Here is a 21,067-nt window from a genome sequence, read left to right as displayed (position 1 = left end):
TTGAAAGTCTTGAACAGTACTTTTTTTTGTTATACTATTAGTATGAACACAATAAACACAAGTTTTAATACTTAGAAATCGATTTTTTGAAGTAATATTTAAATTTTGAGGTTATGTTTGATTTATATAACGCTGTAAGGATGAAATTAAGATAGGGCAGCAAAAAATACAAAAAAGTGTATGCTTTGTATGTTTGTATGTATCGTCTGCTATTCTTACAAGCTGATTAGTATCATAATATTAGGACTTTTCCATCAGAGCACCAACTATAAATAGACGGTACACTGTAACATGTAATTCTCATAACTTCTTAGTATTTTTCCTTTATTTATATGCCCAAAAGCTTCAATTTCCATTTTGAATCGTGTCAATATCTTATTTCCTTCATGAGATATTAGATTTTGAAAAAAAAAATTCGAAAAAGGTCCACTGTGCGACGAGTCATCTCGATTGTTTTGGTGACACACACGTGCACGCAAATTAAAACAGAAACGTTATCTTGAGGGGAAAGTTGAAAAAATTACTGAGGCAATCAAAAAGAAAGTTTTCATGCAAACAACGATGATCCAGATGATGTTGATGAAGTTGATAATAATGTCGCAATTTTAAGAACCTTACAAGAAAGTTTTAACACCCGTACAGACCTATGTCATAAAGTAAAAATTTTGACTAGTTTCAGACACTGGTCTTATCAGAAAATTCAGGTAAACTTTTCCACGGCTTTGCCATATGATAACTATTGCAAGAAATACTTCCAAAGATAAAGGAATAGTAAGCAATCCAAGTCCCAAAAGCCATTCATCTTTAGGAGTAGATGTTATTCTATCAATCTGATAAAGACACAAATTATTCCCCGTAAAACAGATTTCGTCTACTTGATAGTCACAAAGGATGGTCACAAAATACAGATGCAAAAACGACTGATTTTCAATAATCCAAAAGAATCGTATGAACTATTTAAAAAAGAGTATTTGACAATGAAGTGTAGTTTTTCAAAGTTTGCTAGCATACGACCAAAACATCGTATACTGGCAGGAGCGAGTGGCACTCACTCGGTGTGTGTGTGTGGGTCCGATACATAAAAATATTAAACTCCTGATAGATGGAGCAAATTTATAATGTATTACAGTTCACTCCAAAAGACCAATAACTAATTATCATAATTGTTTGGATCGTATGACGTGTGATATATAATCTACTAATTGTTTTTTGGGATTATGCGATAAGTGCCCTGGTGTAGATAATATTATTGAAGAATAACAACAAAATTTCAATAAAAATTTATCGATAATGTGCAATACAAACAGTGGGTGACAGTAGATTAAACTTTACTACAAACTTCAATATCTAGTGTAGATGAATTCTTACAACTTTTAAACAATAGCTTGAAAAAATAGCTGATTCATTCTTTTTTGGCCAAAAAACAAATGGAATTCTTGAACTTAAGGAAAAAAAACTGATGAAAAATAAGCGTACTGTTATATGTGATTTTAGTGAAAATTATGCATTTGTTTTACAAATTTCCATATAAGGTTTGCACTGGAATAATGATCAAACAACTGTACATCCATTCTCAATTTACTATAAAGATGAAAAAGATGAAATAAATGTTGAAAGTTTAGTTTGCATTTCTGAATGCTTGCATCATAACATAGTTGCTATTCATCTTTTTCAAAATCAACTTGTAGAATTTATTTAGACGAATTGAACGCTGTAAATTAATTGATATATTTTTCGGATGGTGCAAGTGCATAGTACAAAAACAAGAAAAACTTTGTTAATCCTACTTATCATGTAAAAGATTTTGGAATACCTGCCGAATGGCATTTTTTCCCTCTGTCACATGGCAAGGGACCATGCGATGGAATAGGTGGGACGTTCAAACGACGTGCTGACAGAGGTAGTCTTCAAAGGATAAATGATCCAATTTGAACACCCCTCGAATTATTCACTTGGGTAACAGAAGCTTTGCAAAGCGAACGTGTCGTTATTCAACTAATAATGAATATGATAAGAAAGAACAAATATTGTCTGAACGATTTCAAAAAGCTTGAACAATAAAAGGCACCTTACAATTCCATTGCATGATACCGATCTCTCTTCAAAGACTAGAAGCAAAAATATTTTCATTAAATTATGAAACAACAATTGTAAAAATCTTCAATTACACATGAAGTTGATTATAAGTCATGTTTAAAAGTAAAAATAAATATGTTTTTTCAGTTACTAACATGTCATTATTTTGATAATCGTTAATTTTCTTGAGAAAAACGATGTAGGGTTAGAAGGAGAGGCGTGCAGAGGTGCCCGCCCGCTGCGGCCGCGCTACATAAATTAATGTATTTCTCCCAATAATAATTTTATCATCAATTAAAAACATGTTTTTATGGAAAATTTGATGTAGAATACGAAGGTTGTATTAAGTAATCGTTAAGTTTTGTGAACCATACTCGAAAACCAATTTGATCATTCAAGTTATTAACAACATGAAATTGTTGATAAATTTTGTTGTAAAAATTTTTTTCTTAAAATTTACTGTATTATCTTCGAAATGAAAAAAAAAATTTACTCCAGCTCTAAAAGAACCGGAATAATGCATGTTTGAAAATGAGTCTCTAAGGCAAAAATCAGAAAACTCTTTAACTATCAACCCTCTCTATTTAAAAAAACAAAATTCTCGAATAGGTATATTTTGTTTTTTGATATAGAACCCATAAAAAAATTTTTAACCAAACGAAAAGAGTGTCGGTCAGAGTTTATCTCAATCTCTCCGGTTTGTAAAAGAATTACCCATCCATGAGATATTAAACTTGGAAACTTTATGAATATTCACTTTTATCCACTACTTTGAAATATATATATCGACGATCAAGACGTCTAACCAGTTGGAAAAGCCGTGCTATGTTATATTAGCGTTTCGAACTAACCGAAAAAATCACAGGTGTGTTAATGCTAGCCAATTAAATTAGTGCAATGTGAGTCATGTAAAACTGTATTTTAATTCACAATATTATCTTTATGGGGATCTTAATATCAACGTAACAAACAATCATTGTGCATTGTTTTATGACATGTATGAAAACTTTAAAAATTCATATTATGGTAGAAATCGTGTACCTTTTTAAAGCAAATATCCGTTTCAATATGATGTACCTTTGATTGTCATTGACTGCTCTAATCAAAACGAGCCATTAAAGATTGCTCCCGTAGATGTGCAATTAAAACTTGAATCTCCCAACAGCTTTCTTGATAATTCATCAGTTTACTTCTTAATGTTATATGATCGTATTGTTTTGTACGTCTTCTTAGTAGGAATGTCAGAAAACTAACGTGAGGTTATAAAACCTGATGCATGACTCTACAAACATCTTTTATTTGTTAACCATCGTGAAAAAAGGTCAGAGCACTTGGACTCTTGAAGAAGAAGGAGAGAATAAGCAAAGACAAAAAGAGTGGAAAAAATTTAAGAAGAGACATGCTGAGAAATGTAAAGAAACAGAAGCTCAGCAAAAATCAAAAGATCGTAAATGTCGTAAAATTCCTGATAAAAAGTTTTCAACTAACAAATCATCATTTTCTAAACGTGAAAGTTATGAAAGGTTCGAACAGTAATTTAAAGTTTTTATATAAAAAAAAAAATGCAATATGTGGTAGACATGCAAGGCTTTAAACAGCCTGGAATGATTATATATTTTAAACTTATATCTTAAATTAAGCCAACATGGACTAGCCTGTAATTCAGCTGATACAAAGTACACTGAGATTAGAAATATTTTACAAAAGAACCTACATTTTTTATAAATTAACAACTAAAACAAAAGTGGCTTGAAAGATTTGTATTTAAAGTCAGTAATATGACAGATTATCTTTCGGTTGAACTCTACAGATAGGTTACCACTTGCTCTCTTCGTAATTGAGCTTACAAACTTTGTGGTTTTCATAATGTCAAACGCATAAAAATGTTTTGAGATTTATTACTTTCTTAAAAAAAAATTCTTTTCTTATATTATTTACCAGTTCTACAGAAAATCTACATACATAATATTTTTCAAAGGAGTAAAAAAAATTATTAATTGTACGTAATTGGTAAGAGGGATCGTATAGTTGGGACTTTCATCTTAAATTCTCCCATTTCTAATTTAAAAATAAAAAAAAGATGCATACGTGCATCGTACGTAAGTATTCATATATGTATATAGTTAAACATGTAGATACATATTCTTCATGAGGCGCGACTAGTAGCGCCGAAGAGTCCTTACAAAAGTAAATGAAGTGGCTAAAGTTAAAACTAAAACCTCTACCATTTTACGTGTTCAAAAGAAAACCGCGAAAATTTAGCACCATTCTACAATTTAAAAAAGCATCATGCGGCAATAACTGGAACTCAAACCTCTCCCACGCGTCTCATGACGAATTACCTTAGAGAGGAAAACTTATTCGTCATACCTCACAGATATAAGCGTATAGTGGGGACTCTTATCCATATGTACAAAACAACACTCTCTCCTACAGATTAATCAGAGAGGTGGAGAACAATTTCTAGCGTTTCGTATGGAGCCATGGCTGTCCACGTACGGTCGCACACGTGGACAGGCAGAGGGACGTGTGCTGTATTTAGCGTGTGCTAGTATCAGCCTAGTTTATCTACTGATTGATACTCAACAACCGCATTTCTTAAGCTAAAAGGCGTTCTAACGGATTCGTAATGTTCATTTGAGATAAAAAACGCTGTTTTATACAAGTCGTCAAATCGTACTAAAATTTGATGAAACCCCAATTTGCAATCTATGGCTGTGTAATATTTAGAGTTTTTCACTTGATCTACTATATTTAATATGTATGTAGTAATTTTAGGAAATTATAAGCTTATCGGTATTATTTTTTTTTAATTTGATAGTCTAAAGTGGAGAACTACATGTCATTTAGGCTTTCTATCAATCCTTTTTTGGGAATAATCCAAAGAGCAGTATTATAGCCACATCCTGACTGCCGTAAAATATCATTTTCAAGCAGTTTTAGTACTTGACGCTTGACGTTTCATTCTTCAAAGCATGAAGAAGTCGTAGTTACAGGAAGATCGTCGATTATTGGTATGCGATGTATAGCGATGTTAGTAGCAGTAAGCTTGTCATCTTTGAAATAAAGTCTTTCATTGTGTTGCTTAAGTAACTCATGAGTGGTAATGCTGGTTGTGTTAGTTTCGTTATATTTTATAATGCTTTCTTTGTATTGCTATCTATGCTATCCTGTACAAATACAGGATACTTTTAAAAATTTCCGATCTGTATCTGTTTTTATGGAAAAAGTATACCAACCTTATTTTACATGCATTCGTGCGAATAAATCACTCAGCTTAGGGAGATTGCCATCCTTTTTGTCACCTAAATCTCTTTTATATAGCTTTGCAGGACTTGTACTTAATCGCACAATTAGGCAATAGTGGCTCAGTGATCTTTGTTAAAGATGTCTAAAATGTCTAGCTTTTCTTAAAAGTCAACAAGTTTTTCAGCGTGCATAAGAATTAACATAGGTCCGTGATGTCAAGGGTTCAATATTCCGTACTCCAATATTCCGTATTAACTAGTAAATTTCATTCTGTTTGAGTCGGAGTAGTGTACTGGACCACTCTTTGATCTGCTTAGTCTTTAAGGTTAGGTGCTGCCTGGAGCGTACAAACTTCCAACTTGGACTTCTAAAGGAGATGTTGCATAGAGCCAATCCAGCTTGCACAATTGAATCCACAAAGGACTTGGCTTACTTCAGATGCCTCTGCGCATATGAATGCACTAAAGTCGCATCACTTGGGAGTCAAGTGTAGTAGCCTGCTTGCACCACAGATAGTAAGAAAAAAAAAGGTTCTTTTTGATGTGAAACATCTTATGGTGGGCGGTAAAAAGCCGCATGAGGATAAATATGCAACGAAAAGTCTGGTCTACTCCTCCGTTACTGTTCACGCCACCAATGAGCACTCTAGATATATACACGCAGAGCGCGCGGTGGCTTGGTCGGCTGGTTTGTGGGACAGCACGTGGCAGACTGTGGGTTCGATTCCCGGCCAGTGCGACTCTCCTGAGCAAGTACTTCTGTGATTTTTCACATGTGCTTTTTCACCACGCAATGCTTCTCGTGAAGAGATGGGCGACCTTCTCGCAGCAAAAATTGCCTACCACATAGATCCTTCGCTCTCGAGGTGGTCTATGTGACATCATCACCGTACCAACAAAAAACTACAAAAGTGAATCGAATAATGTACAACCATTAATACAATATGTAACCATTACTTGTAATATGTAACAAATATAATGTTAAAATGTGCCTTACTGTACCAAGGCTATTATGTACTCGTTTACAATAAAGCATAAAAATAACTACACTACGTAAGTAGGTAGTTATTTTTGAAAATATATACATATATGTATATATGTATATATACGAAAAAACGCGGTGAAACTTCTTCTATATCTATATATACGCACAAACGGTAACTACAACTATATTGTTGTGTACATAAGTGTTTTTTGTATTAAAGCATACTAGCCGTATGTATAGCTATATAGAAGTATATATCAAAATATAATTAAATAACATATTAAATATATATATATATATATATAATTGAACATATTTCTTATAAATATATATGTTGGAAAAAATTTATTAAATTTTACTAAATCCAAGAATCGAACCTCCAACCTCTGGATTGGTAGTCGGGGACCTTATCGATTGTGCTACACAGCTCGCTGATCTGATCCTTGTTCTTATTACTTACGGATACCAAACGAGAAACTTCTGAATTGAAAAACTGATCTATAATTTGGTGTTTCTTGTATTATATGAAATTCATCTCGCTGATTGCGAATAAAATACATTATAATTATAATTATTTTTAAGTGGTCGAAAAATGTTATAATCGTGTTTTAAAGTTCGTTTTGCTTTTTTTTGTATCGGTTTGGGATACAGAAAAAATAAAAATACCAGCTTGCAGGGCGAAAACTTTTCTATCAATAAGCACTTTGTCTTTGTTTCGACAAGCACAAAATGTCGAGAAAAAAAATGAACAAAGCATTTTGGCAATACCTATAAGAAAAAGTGAGAGAAATCCATTCATCGTCTGCTGTTGCACTCGCTCTCTCTATTGTACTTATATAGGTAAGCCTTTTTCATTGCTTTTTTCAATATATTGCACTTGTATAAAATAGAAAATTAATATAAGAATTAGCATTATGTTTTGATCATTTTTATAAAATTTTTTCTGCGTGAACAACATTAATTTAAAATATAAAAATTGGACCATAAATCAAAATTTTTCTGGGGGCTTCTAGGTGTGATTACTCAAACTCCATGTTAACCCACTTTTACTCAGTAAAGAGCCAGAAAAGCTCGCGCACGTGCGTAAATGTGTACATGCATCCGAAAAGAGACAGAGAAAGTAATACAAATAAACGTACTATTGAATACATGTAATGACATTTCCTGATGACCTATATTAATTGCGGGTACAGTCGCTGGTCCTGCAGATGACAATAAATTTAAAAAATTCATGGTCATCGGTGAAATTGATATAAAGTTAGCGATTTGTTGTGACTTTTTTTTTATAATACGCACTTTTCACTGCGTTCTTGAGTATAGATCAGCGTATTACCTTCTTTGCGATAACTTATTCGAAGGGATTAACAAAGATGTACATATGATGAGCACATGATCCGATACCACACGCACCAAAATATTTGACACAGTAGCATCTCGACTTTTACGGTGCCTAATACTTATTCCCGTGATAAGGTTTTAAAAGTTTCTGGCGCAAAACTACCTAACTCGTATGCATGATATACCATTAACCATTGATTAAATAACACGACACTCGCTGTTAACAAACAATCCGAACTCCCCGTATTAATAAAAGTGTTCGTTTTGATGTCTCTTACACAGGCCTCGCCTCCTTTGAATGTTTTATAACTGCTGGGTTGACATTAGGTTTTTCAAAATTGATGTTTGCATCTCTTGCATTATTAGCACATTAGCTGCGTACGTAACCAATTATTTCACATAAAGTGCAATAGGGTTTTTGTCATGGTAATGGGTATTCTCGTGAATAATGCTCCACAAGTTAGCAATTGTAACATCGTATTTCTTTATTATTGGTGGTACACTGTAGTTATTTTTCATGTAAGGCCAAGATTTCTCCAGCCGTTGCTGTAAACACGAAGTTAGAATCTAGCAAAGCAAAAGTTGAGGGTATGAAGGTGCTTGCTGTGATAGACATATTCGATACATTATATCTTCAAGGTCCATGGAACGTAATATTCTAATTTCCGTTTTGAAGTTGACCCATAGTGTTATATATTACATAATAGATTATAATGTTTAAGAACGTTGCCTACTTTATTTTTTTTTTTATTTTTAGTATTTAGCTACGTTATCGACTTCAAGTCGATGGCTGGCAACCTCGTATATTAATTGTAATATATGTATATTATCTACATTTAAAGTTGTCTGCTTCTGTTCTCAGCTTAGTGTCTCGTGTACCTACATACATGTACATACATGTGATGTGTTTGTGTTTTTACGCCTAAACAAAAATATCACTGGAAAGTTAGTGAGAGTACACGTCTAGGGGGTGCTTTATGCGTGTGAGTGTGCACGAGAACGTAGAGAGATGAATTGTTTTGGAGAATACGCGAAGCCTCGGTTCGACAATGGACGTGCAATAGCTGCGGTGGTGTTTAGCGGTCGGGAGAAGGGACTCACTTGAGAGAGCTCGGAGCAAAGGGCTCAGGAGAGTAGTCTCGGGGAATCGCTTCTTATGAGAGGACTCAAGGTCCGAAAGGCGAAATCGGGTAGGCAGTTTGAATTGGTGGCCTCAAGGGGATGACACATCAATACCAAGGGTCCGGGTGGCGTCAACACACCTCCAGTGCTTCTTGCCTGCCACCGGAAATTTTTCAGACGAAGCTAACGCCATCACTACACGTTGCTGTACGATTAAAAAATAGTAAGTGCTCCCTTCATATTCTGGTATCGTCTTCTCATCAACATTTGTTGATGAGTTCAGACAAGGGACAGAAACTGTCCCTGGTTGCCTAATTGACCCAACCAAGTGGTTTTCCTGAGTTGGCGACCAGTAACGAAGGAAAGCTATTTTCTTGTGCTAAGTTTCTCGGTGCGCAGTGGTTTTGCTTGGAGGAGGTTTTCTGGTGTTTCCTTGTGTTTTTTCTTTCTGGTGTCGCATTTCTCCTGGAATTCTTATTCGATTTGTGGGTGGGAGCTAAGTATGTTTTCTTTTTAAAAGGTGAATGACAAGGGTTGCTCTCACTTCGTGAGATCATTTAGTTGGTAGGTAAAAATCCCCGGCTTTTTATTGTTGGAAATAAATTACATTTGTGGGGTCTTTAATCGTGTGGACGAAGTTCTCGTGTTGCAGGCCGCGCATTACCTGTACGTGTATGAAATATCTATATTTTTTTTTATTTTTTGCTTCTAATTTTTGAATTTTGGTTTATAAAGAAAAAAGTAGAGAATTAAGCCCGAGTGCATTCTAAGTCTGCGTATTATTATGTATATCTCTCTTGAATTGACGATGATATCTTACTATTTTCCGTTTTAAATATGAAATATCACGCATTCTACTATAAAAAGCGTTCCATTATTGATTTCTATTTTAAAGTAGTTTGTAAGCTTAGTAGTAGGGAAAACAACTTTGTCCGGCGAAGGTTATGAAGTTGGGTTGGGAATGTATGGAGAGTATTCTGTTAAATTCGTTATGTGTAGAGCATTACTTTCTTAAAATTCTTTTTCTGTTAATTTCATATCGTTCAGTTGTTTAACGTAACGTGGTTAAACCCGAATAGTGGGTCTTTTTTATTTTTTTTTGGCATCAAATTTTATTTCATGCAGTTATAAGAATTTAAAAAATTATACTTTTTGCGACTTTTTTTTTTAATTATTCAAAAACGCAGTTTTTTTTTATATTGTGTTCATTTACTACTTTCAATACTAAAACTGTTTTTTAGTCAGTGGAACCATTATTTCCAGTAATTACAGTTTGACACTGAATTCAAAAACACGATTTACATTTTTTTTTTTTTTTTTTTTACAATTAGAATAAATATCAAAATTTAATTAAAATTCACTTTGACTCTGAGTATTATTTAGTTGCATCTATCCTGAACTCCTCTGTCTCCCGTAATTGTATTTTATTGCACGATCCACGATAACCCTCGTGCCACCCACGAAAAAGTGGACCGTTGCAGTAGATATGTTTCGAAAAGTAGGTACTTCATGTAATCAGACACATCCTTTGACTTTTTTAAAATACCGCCAAGTGACACTACAGCTCCGAGTTGTAGCTTCTGCTGGCTGTAGATGCAACGTTGCTACATGTTTTTGATTTATATTATTTTTATTATTTTATCACAAATATTTCCGTAATATTAATTATAACAACAGTTAAAACTTTTCATAATTGTTTCTCACACTTCATTCTCTCTACACCTCAAATTTTGTTGTCCTGTATGATTTCCATGACACTTTTTAATCAAAAATTTACAGCTGTCCCGTAAGAGTACGTGTTAACCATTGCATTTTCATTGTAACATTTCTCAATAATTAGTATTATAACGTATTTTTTTTTTTAAACGTGTGTATTCTAGACGCTCTTAATATTGATTTACTCGATTTTCATCGACTTCTTTAATTATTTTCAATAAGTAGGCAACGTCCTTAAATGAGTGCAAGCTGACATAGCGTTAATCAAATCTCTTGACCATAAACTGACTAAAATTTGTTCTTTAGTATTTATAAAGTCTTGTTTTAACTCCTCTCATGATTTATCCTTGAAAAGCATGTACTTCTGTAACGGTTTATTTCGCTGCTGTATTCTTTCAGTCATTTTTTCCAACGCGCTTTGACACTATCCTCTCGTACGAAGATTACCCGAAAAGCTATTCTAAAGGCTTTCCAAATGATTAATTCAGTACGTCTTTGGTACTAATTGACAGAACCAATCGTTTTCTTCACCATTTGAACGTATACGTGTCGTCTCGACCGCAATATGATCGGACCAACCATGTAGCAAACATTAACTTTCTATGTAACCGATCTTATCATGCGCTTGTACAGTTGATTTGTTACCAAAGAGCTTTCCGATACTTTTACCTAAGTCTGGCATCATTTGAAAAAGTTGCACTGCTCTCGCATTGTTTCTGAGTGCCCTTTCGGCTGTATTTGTTTCTAATCTGCTGATCAAATTTGTAATAGTCGCATCACATCTTTTATTTTCCTCGATCATCATAGACATCATATTAGAAATTTAAGTAACTCCCCTTAAATTTACACTGGCTATGTCATCAATACTCACATCGAAATTATTGTTTATACAGATATTGTTACTACCACGTACTTCCATCCATACTAGATGGTCTGCTTCTATTCTATCAAAATTCATACATACACACGAATAAAAATATTAGAATAACACGCACATGAAACTCGCACACCTAAAACTATTCTGATATTGCACTTACTGCTAAAACACGTATTTCTTTCAATTATTGAGTAAATCACTCTATATTCAGTGAAAAGGTAGCCTTTGTTGAGTAAAAAATGAGTATTTAAAATATGAGAAACAATTATTAATTATCCGATTTACGGGAAAATGACAAAAAAACGCCATTCTGTAAATCAGCCACTGTCCAGCTTAGGTAGGGCTAACGGGATCCATTCGGGATTATAATTCTTTGTAAGTCATTATACTATTATATAATGAACATAAAAAATATAAATGATTTTGCCGGTTGATACTTGAAATACATTTTATTAACAGAGAAACTCTTTAATTCATATATGCTAACGGAATAAATAAATCAAACGTAAGCTAGTTAAAAAAAAATTTTTTTTCAGTGTTTTTATGCAGTTAGAATTTTTTTTTTTAGTAGTAGTACATAATGGTTTTATTTTATGGATAAAATTGCAAGTGTACGTTCGTAAATTTTTTTATTATAAACAATACCTTTTTCATTACATAAAATTTAAGTGAAAATGGTATTGAAAATTCACCATTAAACTCATTATCTTAGTCTAACACTACATGGAATGACATCTTAGTACTGATTTATACCTGTCACAATCTGATCCCAAATGGCATTGCCAAAAAATTGCATGCCGATACGAAAATGGTCGTAAATATGGCCAATGTGGGTAAAAAATGATTGCTTAATTGTACAAATATTTGTTAATTGGCCAATAGAGAGAGGACTGTCTAGATTATGAGGTCAGCACATCTGATTTCCCCATCGAACAAGAGGCTAAAAATAACCATTTCTTAGAAACAGAGTAACGTTATGAATTTAACGATGAGTTTTAAATATCATTTTCACTCAAATTTTATGTGATAAAGAAGGCAATATTTTTTGACAAAGTGATATACGAATGTGAACTTTTATTTTCATTAAGAATATTAAATCATCATTTAGTTCAAGAAAATAAAAAAAATTGTTATTGAATTCAAATATAAAAAATAAATTTTTTAACTAGCTTATGTTGTAATACAGGAATAATGAAATGCTGTAAATATAACAGTTTGATTTTGATTTGTTTCAGTGAAAAATTTAAAATGATTTTTATGTTTATCGAATAATGGTATTATGTATAACAAAAATTTTAAACCATGAATAGATCCTGTAGGCCCTGCCGAAACTAGACAATAACAAATTTACAAAAAAGTTTCTTTTTTCGTAATTATACTGGTAATCAGATAACTTTTAATTGTTTCTAATTCTGACGAATACTGTTTTTTCTACTTAACAGAAATACCTTTTTGATTAAATAGTAAGTAACTATCTTAAAAATTGAAAGAAATACGTTAATAATAAGAAAAGCAGTTTTTTTCAGTATTTTTTGGTTTCCTGAAAAAAATACAAATATAAGTATTTATGATTTTCCTTCTTTTTTAAAAAATGAACCTACAGTATCACTGTGAAATTGTCATCTGTGAAATGTCATAAGGAAAGTTTAGACACCTGGCAGCCTTATAACCTTTAAATACTATTAAATTTGTTTTGACAACGTACATTTTTTACATTTCGTTGGAACATGTCCAGTTTTGTGCCAAATAAGTATCGTTTTCAGGAGGTGTTGATTCATTTATTTATTTAAAGAAATTTGATGCTGAGCCGGTTGCTTAAAAAAGTTTAAGTTTACGAGCTACTTTAGCCTAACGAAACTGTCAATAGAAAATCTTATCAACAACAACTATAAGCCAAAAGACATAGCAAAAAGATTTTTCAGCATGACAATGCTCAACCACATGTTGCGAAAGTCGTCAAAAATACATTTTTTCGGTTGATAGATGACATCCTGGCAAAGCCGCACACTTCTTACGAAGAAGCTAAGCATTGAGTCGATTCATGGGTTAAAAAGGTAGAGTTTTTTTGACGTTGTATCTAAATGTTGCCATGAAGACATTAATCAGTAGTAGCTAATGATGGATAATATTTCGAATAATATGTAACGCATATTTTTTTGTAATAAATCAATAATTTTTATTTAAAAAATAGTAGAAACTTACTTGCATTACCAGATGTAGAACATGGTATAATAAATTCTAATCTAACTCGTTTTATCCATTGGATCTTTTAGTAAATACAATTTTTTTCTGAACGAAACTTTGTAATACAAACCGTATTTTTTTACTTTTATAAATTTTTTAGGTTATATTGTGCAACAGTTGTAAAGATACAAGAAGCTACGTTTTCCTACTCTAAAAGTTTTTTTTAAACATTTGGACGTCTACTACTCTTTTACCAGGAAAAATAGAGCTCGCAACTCGTACCCATCTAACCAGAGCAAGCACAAGGAGTCTGTTAGGCCCTACTTTGCAGGTCCCTTAGGCTTGGTGCTTGCCCTGGTGACATGCGCCACCACCAGGCACAAAAACTACTAATTTATGAATGTTGTCGCAGCCCTAGGACACGAAGTAAATATCATGCGTAAAGAACAACTTTGTGCTTTCGGTGTACAAAATGTCGTTCTCAACTCAGGCACAAACATACAACATCTGCACCCTTCGGGCACGCAAGTTGTACTTTTTACCCATGGTAAGAAATATACATTTTGTTACTTTTTATAAAGTATCGTGATTATTATTCCCTATTTTATGTTTTTAAATAGTTCCTTCGTTTTTAGCTAAATTTTTTAGAAATTGAATTCGATAATACTTTTGTTTTTTTCCTTAGCTCACTGTTTCCTTAAATCGTTGCATTATTCTTATGACGGTTAATACAATTATTATTAATAAAGTAAGTCTTAGCTTGTTATTGTACCTTATCATCTCTGTCAACAAATTATACTTTCAATTTCTTATGTTGATTATTTATTTGTTAGGGGTCAGTTTTGCCAAGCTGTTGGTCCCACAGAAAGTTTTCCCAGAAAATTATTTTCCAAAAAATTTGCTTAAGAAAAATTTTTTTTCCTGAACACTTTTTTCGAATGAGTAGATATTTTACCAACATTTTCTAAATTCACCCCAAATGTTTAGGGCAAACAACTGTGTTGCCGTTTAATTTTTTGATATTCTTTTGAAGAAGTTGTCAAAGAAGGCTAATAGTTTATGTTCATGTGTTGTAACACATAAAAATCTCTTTATTTTTTACTCTTGTGGATGTCTGAAAACCGGAAAAACGCATTTTCTAAAACTTTGAAAACTCTGTACTTGAAAACTGTCGGGTTTTGGTATACACAACCCCATTCTGTTTTAGTTCACAATGTGCTAAAGAATCTGAATTTGGCCACAAGCCTTGATGGCAAAATAAACTTTAAGGGGCAGTATTACATTTTAAACAGACAGCACAAAAAAACTGGGTGCGAATAAGTTTTTATAGTTCATGATTGATTTAACTCAGTCTAACGTGTCGTTTAACTTAGACGACGAATTCAGAAAGCTCAAGATGAGAAGTGGCTATAATTGCGACACTAAATTTGTGAAATTGTCACAAAATACCATAATTATGCGGAAAATGATTTTATTTACCTTTGCTTAGTTGATTATAGTATTACTTTCTCAGTTTCTATAGTCGAATAAATAATATTATAAAAACCCAAATTTTAGAAACTATATGTTCTTAGGGTACCATTTGTGTACAAAACAAACTTGGAAAAACACATTAGGAAAAATAAATTTTTAAGTATACTTATCTTAGTATAAATACGTTGGGAAAACTGTCCTTTAATCTACTCTTCCTTAATACCTGTTTTAGTATCGCTATGTCTATACATTTATATCCTAAGACTGAGCCACAATGCCTCAGCCTATATACAACTAATCCTGCATCTGTGTTTTTAAGTTAGTTATGTTTAAATTAATAGTTCTGGTTTTTTTTTTTTTTTTCATACATTAGGTTAGTATAAACCATTTAACTATTTTCTACTACGTGTTTATCGATATTTTAACATCTTTTATTACTCATGCTTTGTTTTATGCCTCTGTGATGGAGTCTCTATCTGAATTTCATTAACTTTTTAATTTTAGCTGGTTATGTTATCTGACTCTCTCAATCAGTATGAAATAAAGAAGACTAGGAGGGACGAAGGTAGGAGTGAGGGTAGTAGTGCGAAATTTCAGTGGATTCTTACGGGAGTGAGCGTGTCAGGTAGAAAAATTATATTTTATTTTAGGGAAATACTTAGAAACCATTTCTACATAGTAAGTAATAAAGTTTTAAATATCCGTCAAATCTTTGTGATAAAATAATATTCGCATTAGAAATATTTGCATACTCCTAACTTATTTAAAATTTTTAAAACTGTCCCAACTGTCCCAAATTTATAACTTATTATTATATACTTTTTTAATTTTACTTGCCCTCTAAAAGGTTCAAATTACCTTTAATAGATTATGAGACAAGACAACAATAATGTATCAATTCAACTTATAATCCTTGCAAATTTGAAGGGTATTATAAAATCCGTATCAAAAGCTTGACAACAAACTCATTAGAAAAATAAAGTTTTATAGACAAATGAGCAATTTTTATTACTCTGAGTTGAGCACTCAGAATAAATGTGATGATCGTATTAATCGTTTGGTTGAACAATAAAAATTGGAAGATGTATGAATTATTAAGAACTTGTAAATGCAAATAATCTGAGAAATAGTACAAGAAACACAGCTGCTATGTATATTTGCATGCCAGATATTAAAAAAAAGTGTTTTTAAAAGCTGAAAGTTGCTTATGTATTATAAAAATAAATAAATGCTGCGTATTTCAAGGTTACATCCTGTGTCATCAATAGACAAAAAAATTTTGCACGATTTTCACAAAATTTCTTTAAGTTTTTCTTATATTTTGTATTAAATAATGATTAAATGACATTTCTCCTTAACTCAAGTTTACTTAGGTATTGCTGTCAGTCAAAATCCTGGATACCTAAAGTTACGAAAGATTCGGGCTGCACAAACCATTTCTCGCACGGTAAGTAACAACAAGTTTACCTACGTACTGCTTAATGTTTGTTCCTTTAAAGTATCGTTTGGTATTTATTTTTTATGTGCAGATCTGCAATATTTTCATACTCGGATTCTTTCACACGATATCACATGTTTGAACATTTTCATTTAAAAGTTGAAGATTTGCCCCGTAACAATGCCATTAATTTATATACTATCTTTTCAAAAATAATTTCGCATTAGAACACGCCAGTTTATTTTATTGCAGTCGCTGTTCTTGACTACTGTTTCCTTGTACAGTATCTTCTTTTTTTAATCTTTATTCCTTGATCTTGTCAGTTTTTTAAATTCCACACTGTATTTCCAAATCTCCGTCATCAGATACCCCTTAAGTAGTTAAATACATATTTGTTTTACTAAATCTTCCAGTCGTACTTAACCTTATTTCTTAACAACTTGTATCGAATCTTTTTACGTTTTTTTTTTAGCTACATTACAAAAAGTCAAAATTTCTGAAGTGAACAACGGCAACGAAACTGTCATGTCTCAATGCAGTTTTCATGAGATTTCGTTCATGTTTTAATGAAGTGGTACACTTTAACTTAAAATTTCGATACGTTTCTGTAGCGTAGTAAGAATATTGATTCTAAAACTCTAAAAATTTATAATTATATGTTACGGAAAAACAATTTTATGTTTTATCCTTTTTAAAAACTTTAATTCTTAACATGCATATTATATTTTTTTTCAAATATTATAACTTTATTTTAATGTACAGGTAAATTTGGTGTTCAATGATTATTCATATAGAAGTTAATTAGGGAGCTTGAGATTAATCCGTTTAAAAGTGAACGTAAAACAAATGGTATTGTGTTCGCACATTATCAAACAATTCCATAAGTGTTGCAACCCTTGCTAAAAGACGGGTGCATGATAATCATCGTATCATCTTGATTTATCAACCAAGAAAATATACGCAAAAATTTTAAAACCGCACAGTTTGTATGTTTACTCTTCATGCAAAGGAAAACTTTATAGAGACAAGCGCTTTAATTTTTTGAAAGAAGGTAATAACGAAAAGAGAAAAAAACTTGATTTCCCAAAGTTTGAAAAATTGTGAAATTTTATTAAGCCTTCTTACAGAAATCGATTATTTTTGAAAGCTCTTTCGAATTTTATAAGCTGAGAGTACACGTATGTGACGTGCCTTATGAGTGTGTGTGCACGAGAGCGTCGGCAGAACATTATTTCGGAAATGCGCTTAAATTTGTGTTGATAATTCGTCATGAGACGCGACTGCTAGCGCCGAAGAGTCCTTACAAAAATAAATAAAGTGGGTAAGGTTGAAACTAAAACCTTTACCATTTTACGAGTTCAAAAGAAAACCGCGGAAATTTAGCGCCATTCTACAATGTGGCAATAACTGGAACTAAAACCTTTCCCACGCGTCTCATGACGAATAGACGTGCATCCCGTACGGCTGCGTATAGCAGTTGACTGGGAGTAGGAACTAAGTTGAGAGAGTTTGTAGCCGGTGAGAGACTAGAAAGAAGGGGCTCGAGAAGTCATTCTCAGAAGGTTGAGTCAAAGGAGAGGATTGTAGGCCACACTGCGACAAGTGGACTCGGTAAAAAAACGTATACGTCACTTGGGTGCTGTCTTTCTGCTGCCGTGCTGTCACGTGCTGGGGACGATCATCACATTGGATTGCTGCACGCTATATAGAATAGTAAGCGTACCCTTTGTTGGCTGAATTCGCTTTCTCATCAATTTATTGATGAGTTCAGATAAAAGACAAATTTGTCCTTAGTTGCTTAATTGATCCAACCAAGTGGTGGTCTTAAATCAGTGACCAGAAGCAACGGTGTGCTATTTTATTTGTCTTTAATTTCTTCCTGGTTAGCAGTGTTTTGGCTTTAGAGAAGCTTTCTGGTGTGTTTTGGGGTCACGCTTTCGAATTTGTGGTCAACCTGGTGCGGTCGTATCTACCTGCCTTATTAGCCTAGGGTTAGTGGCAAACGTTGATTTCACTTCACGAAATCATTCAGTTGATGGATGAAAATCTCCGGTTATTTAATTAACTGAGAGGTTATCTGCTGACTGCTTTCTTTATCATTCATGGGGGTTTTCTGGATGCGATTTTTTTTATAGGTATTCTTTCCGGTACGACGTTTCTCGTGTTGTGGCTTCTACAGTGTTACTATGTGTCCGTGTGTAATTCATCTGCATTGTTTTTCTTTCTTTTTTTTTCATTTGATTTGTTTTTTTGATTTATATATAAAACTAGAAAATACAGCCCAAATGCATTCCGGATTTTTGTATAGTCATTTTGTTTTAATTCACAGCAGTCGTAACTTTGTATGACTTTATCTTATTATTTCCTGTTGCGCATCTAATCTCCGATTGTTATATAGTAATTAGCGTTGACATTGTCAGTTTTGACATTATAGTAGTTTGTTAGCTTAGTGGTAAAAGAAACTAGGCTGATTCCGAATAAATACAGGGATCTTACCATTGATCGGTAAACCTTTGCGTGTAAAAAGAAAAACAAGTTCATTTTTTGTAGGTTAATAAGTTGAGATTGTTGTATAGGGGGGTTTTAACGAAACTTTTTCTGTGTCAAGCAATAAATTCATGAACGTAAAATTCCATTTTTAAAGTTTTCATTTTCTTTTAGTACGATCAAATTATTTTTATTACTTCATTCAAACTGATTTTTGATTTTCATAATTAATTTTATTTTTATGTATGATTCTGTTTTACGAACATTCCAAAGAAATCGTTAATTGTTAGAAAAAAAAAAAAGAAATCAAACATTGTTAACCAAAACTTTTGTTAAGTTCGTAAAAAGGAGAGTCACATATGATGAAAAATTATTTATTTAGCTGAATAATGAAGTCCAGTTATCAGTACTCAACAATTAATTTTTGGAACGCGATTTATTTTTGTTTTTTATTTAACAAGTATTCGATGAATATCAAAAATTTAAAGGAATTTCACTGTATCATAATATTTTATTGATTTACCTATGTCTTCAACTACTCTGTCCGAATTAATTTTATTTTATTGTGCGGCCCACCTCGCCAAAAACACCCCACCATCCATAGCCCAAAGGTTGACCGTTGCAAAGCAAATTAATTGTGCACCCTCCACTGCCTGCTCAACGTTTACGTCACTGAAAAGGTGTTATAAGAACTTTTATAATGCTAAGACGTTGGTATACTTATGCAAATTTCTTGTCTTTTTATCTCTTCTTTATGGTTCTAAGATCTGGAGACCTAACACGCAACAGTCAGTTTCTGATATTAAAAAGTTGCAGTACTGGTCTTGGGCTGGTTTGATTGCATTGGTCAACTTCATCTGTACAATAACTGTTGCCTTGAGTGAAGGGTTATCTACAGTGATTTGAAATGCAAAACAGAGATTGCTTTTTTTAAAGGAATACAATCATACAGTAAGGAACTGTAGAGCAATAGTTAAAACTAGCTGAACGAAAATTATGTATACTATTCAGTATTGTCTCACCTCAAGAGACTATGGAACTCACTCTTAAGTTATATAAATGCTCACAACATATTCGTATTTGAGAGATGTTCAATTAAATTTGGTAAGTGACTGTGTATGCCTTCTTTTGGTGCTGTCTATTAATAGTAAAAAAGGTTCCATTTTGTAAAAGATCATTTGTGGAAGAAAAACTGCCCGTTGATTCTGAAAATATAGCGATTTACGCATCTATTGCCCGAGGTTAAGAATGTCACAGATTTTGCGTGAATAAACGTTCGAAGTGAAGCCGAATGTGGAATCTAGGGCATTTCTTAACCTCCGAACGTGGTGCGTATACTGTTTTTTTGCATATCCTCATCGAAAAAACTGATTATCCGTTTTGCAGCTGGGCAGATAAGAAGCACTTTCGGTGGGGTATGCAGAAAAATCAATGAAAAAAGTAAAATAGAAACATCTGCAAAATCCGTAAAAATAATAAATTATTTATTTTCTATAAAATTGACAATAGAATAAAAAAAATGAAGCTTGCATTTTCATTACAGAAAGTCATTCTCGAAAAAAGAGAAAAAATCCTGATTTATCACAAAATGACCGGACAATCTTGAATTTATTCTGTAACAACAATTCATGTATTGCTGTAGAAAATTGAAGTACTAAGTAGATTAATGATTTAAGAATACCGTAGTTAAATGTATCATCTTACGATTTTTTTTTTTTTTTTGCATGTGATAAGGAAGAAAAAGACATAGACGAATGTGTTCATAAAACCCAGAACAGTATTAAATTTACCAGACGATCCTGTTATCCACCAACAAAAACTAACCTGAGATTAAACTATAAGATTATATCTCCGAGAAGCCTAATAAAAAAAATTAGAAAGAAAATCAGAGAATACTCGTCAACGAACAGTGGCTAGCTCGCTCTCAAAGGGATGAGAGAAGGGGCGCTCACGATATGGGAAAGAACGAGTGAATTGGTGGGAGATGGTGCAACAAAGATTAAAAATTATGTGGAAATGTGAGTGTTTAGTGTGATTGAGTACACAGTGTATAAAGTAGGTGGATGCGTAATTGTTTAGAAGTTGGTGTTGTTGGTTTCCGACTTCATCGTATAAATGTGTGT

At 32.7% G+C, this 21,067-nt stretch overlaps 1 protein-coding gene across 1 annotated transcript in view; it reads left to right on the top strand.

Moving 5' to 3' along the window:
• Positions 1 to 21,067, top strand: part of Phb2 (prohibitin 2) — a 204,675-nt gene that overhangs the window by 78,486 nt on the left and 105,122 nt on the right. Inside the window, exon 4 of the mRNA XM_014363178.2 lies at positions 16,389 to 16,466. Coding sequence (XP_014218664.2) covers positions 16,389 to 16,466 — 78 coding nt within the window. The remainder of the gene's footprint in view (positions 1 to 16,388; positions 16,467 to 21,067) is intronic.

The sequence above is a fragment of the Copidosoma floridanum genome, unplaced genomic scaffold (assembly GCF_036245765.1).
Source record: "Copidosoma floridanum isolate Cflo_tuat_1 unplaced genomic scaffold, Cflo_Japanese_pri ptg000011l, whole genome shotgun sequence".
Lineage (NCBI taxonomy): Eukaryota > Metazoa > Arthropoda > Insecta > Hymenoptera > Encyrtidae > Copidosoma > Copidosoma floridanum.
Note: the sequence above shows the minus strand (reverse complement) of the source record. Positions and strands in the feature narration are given on the sequence as shown.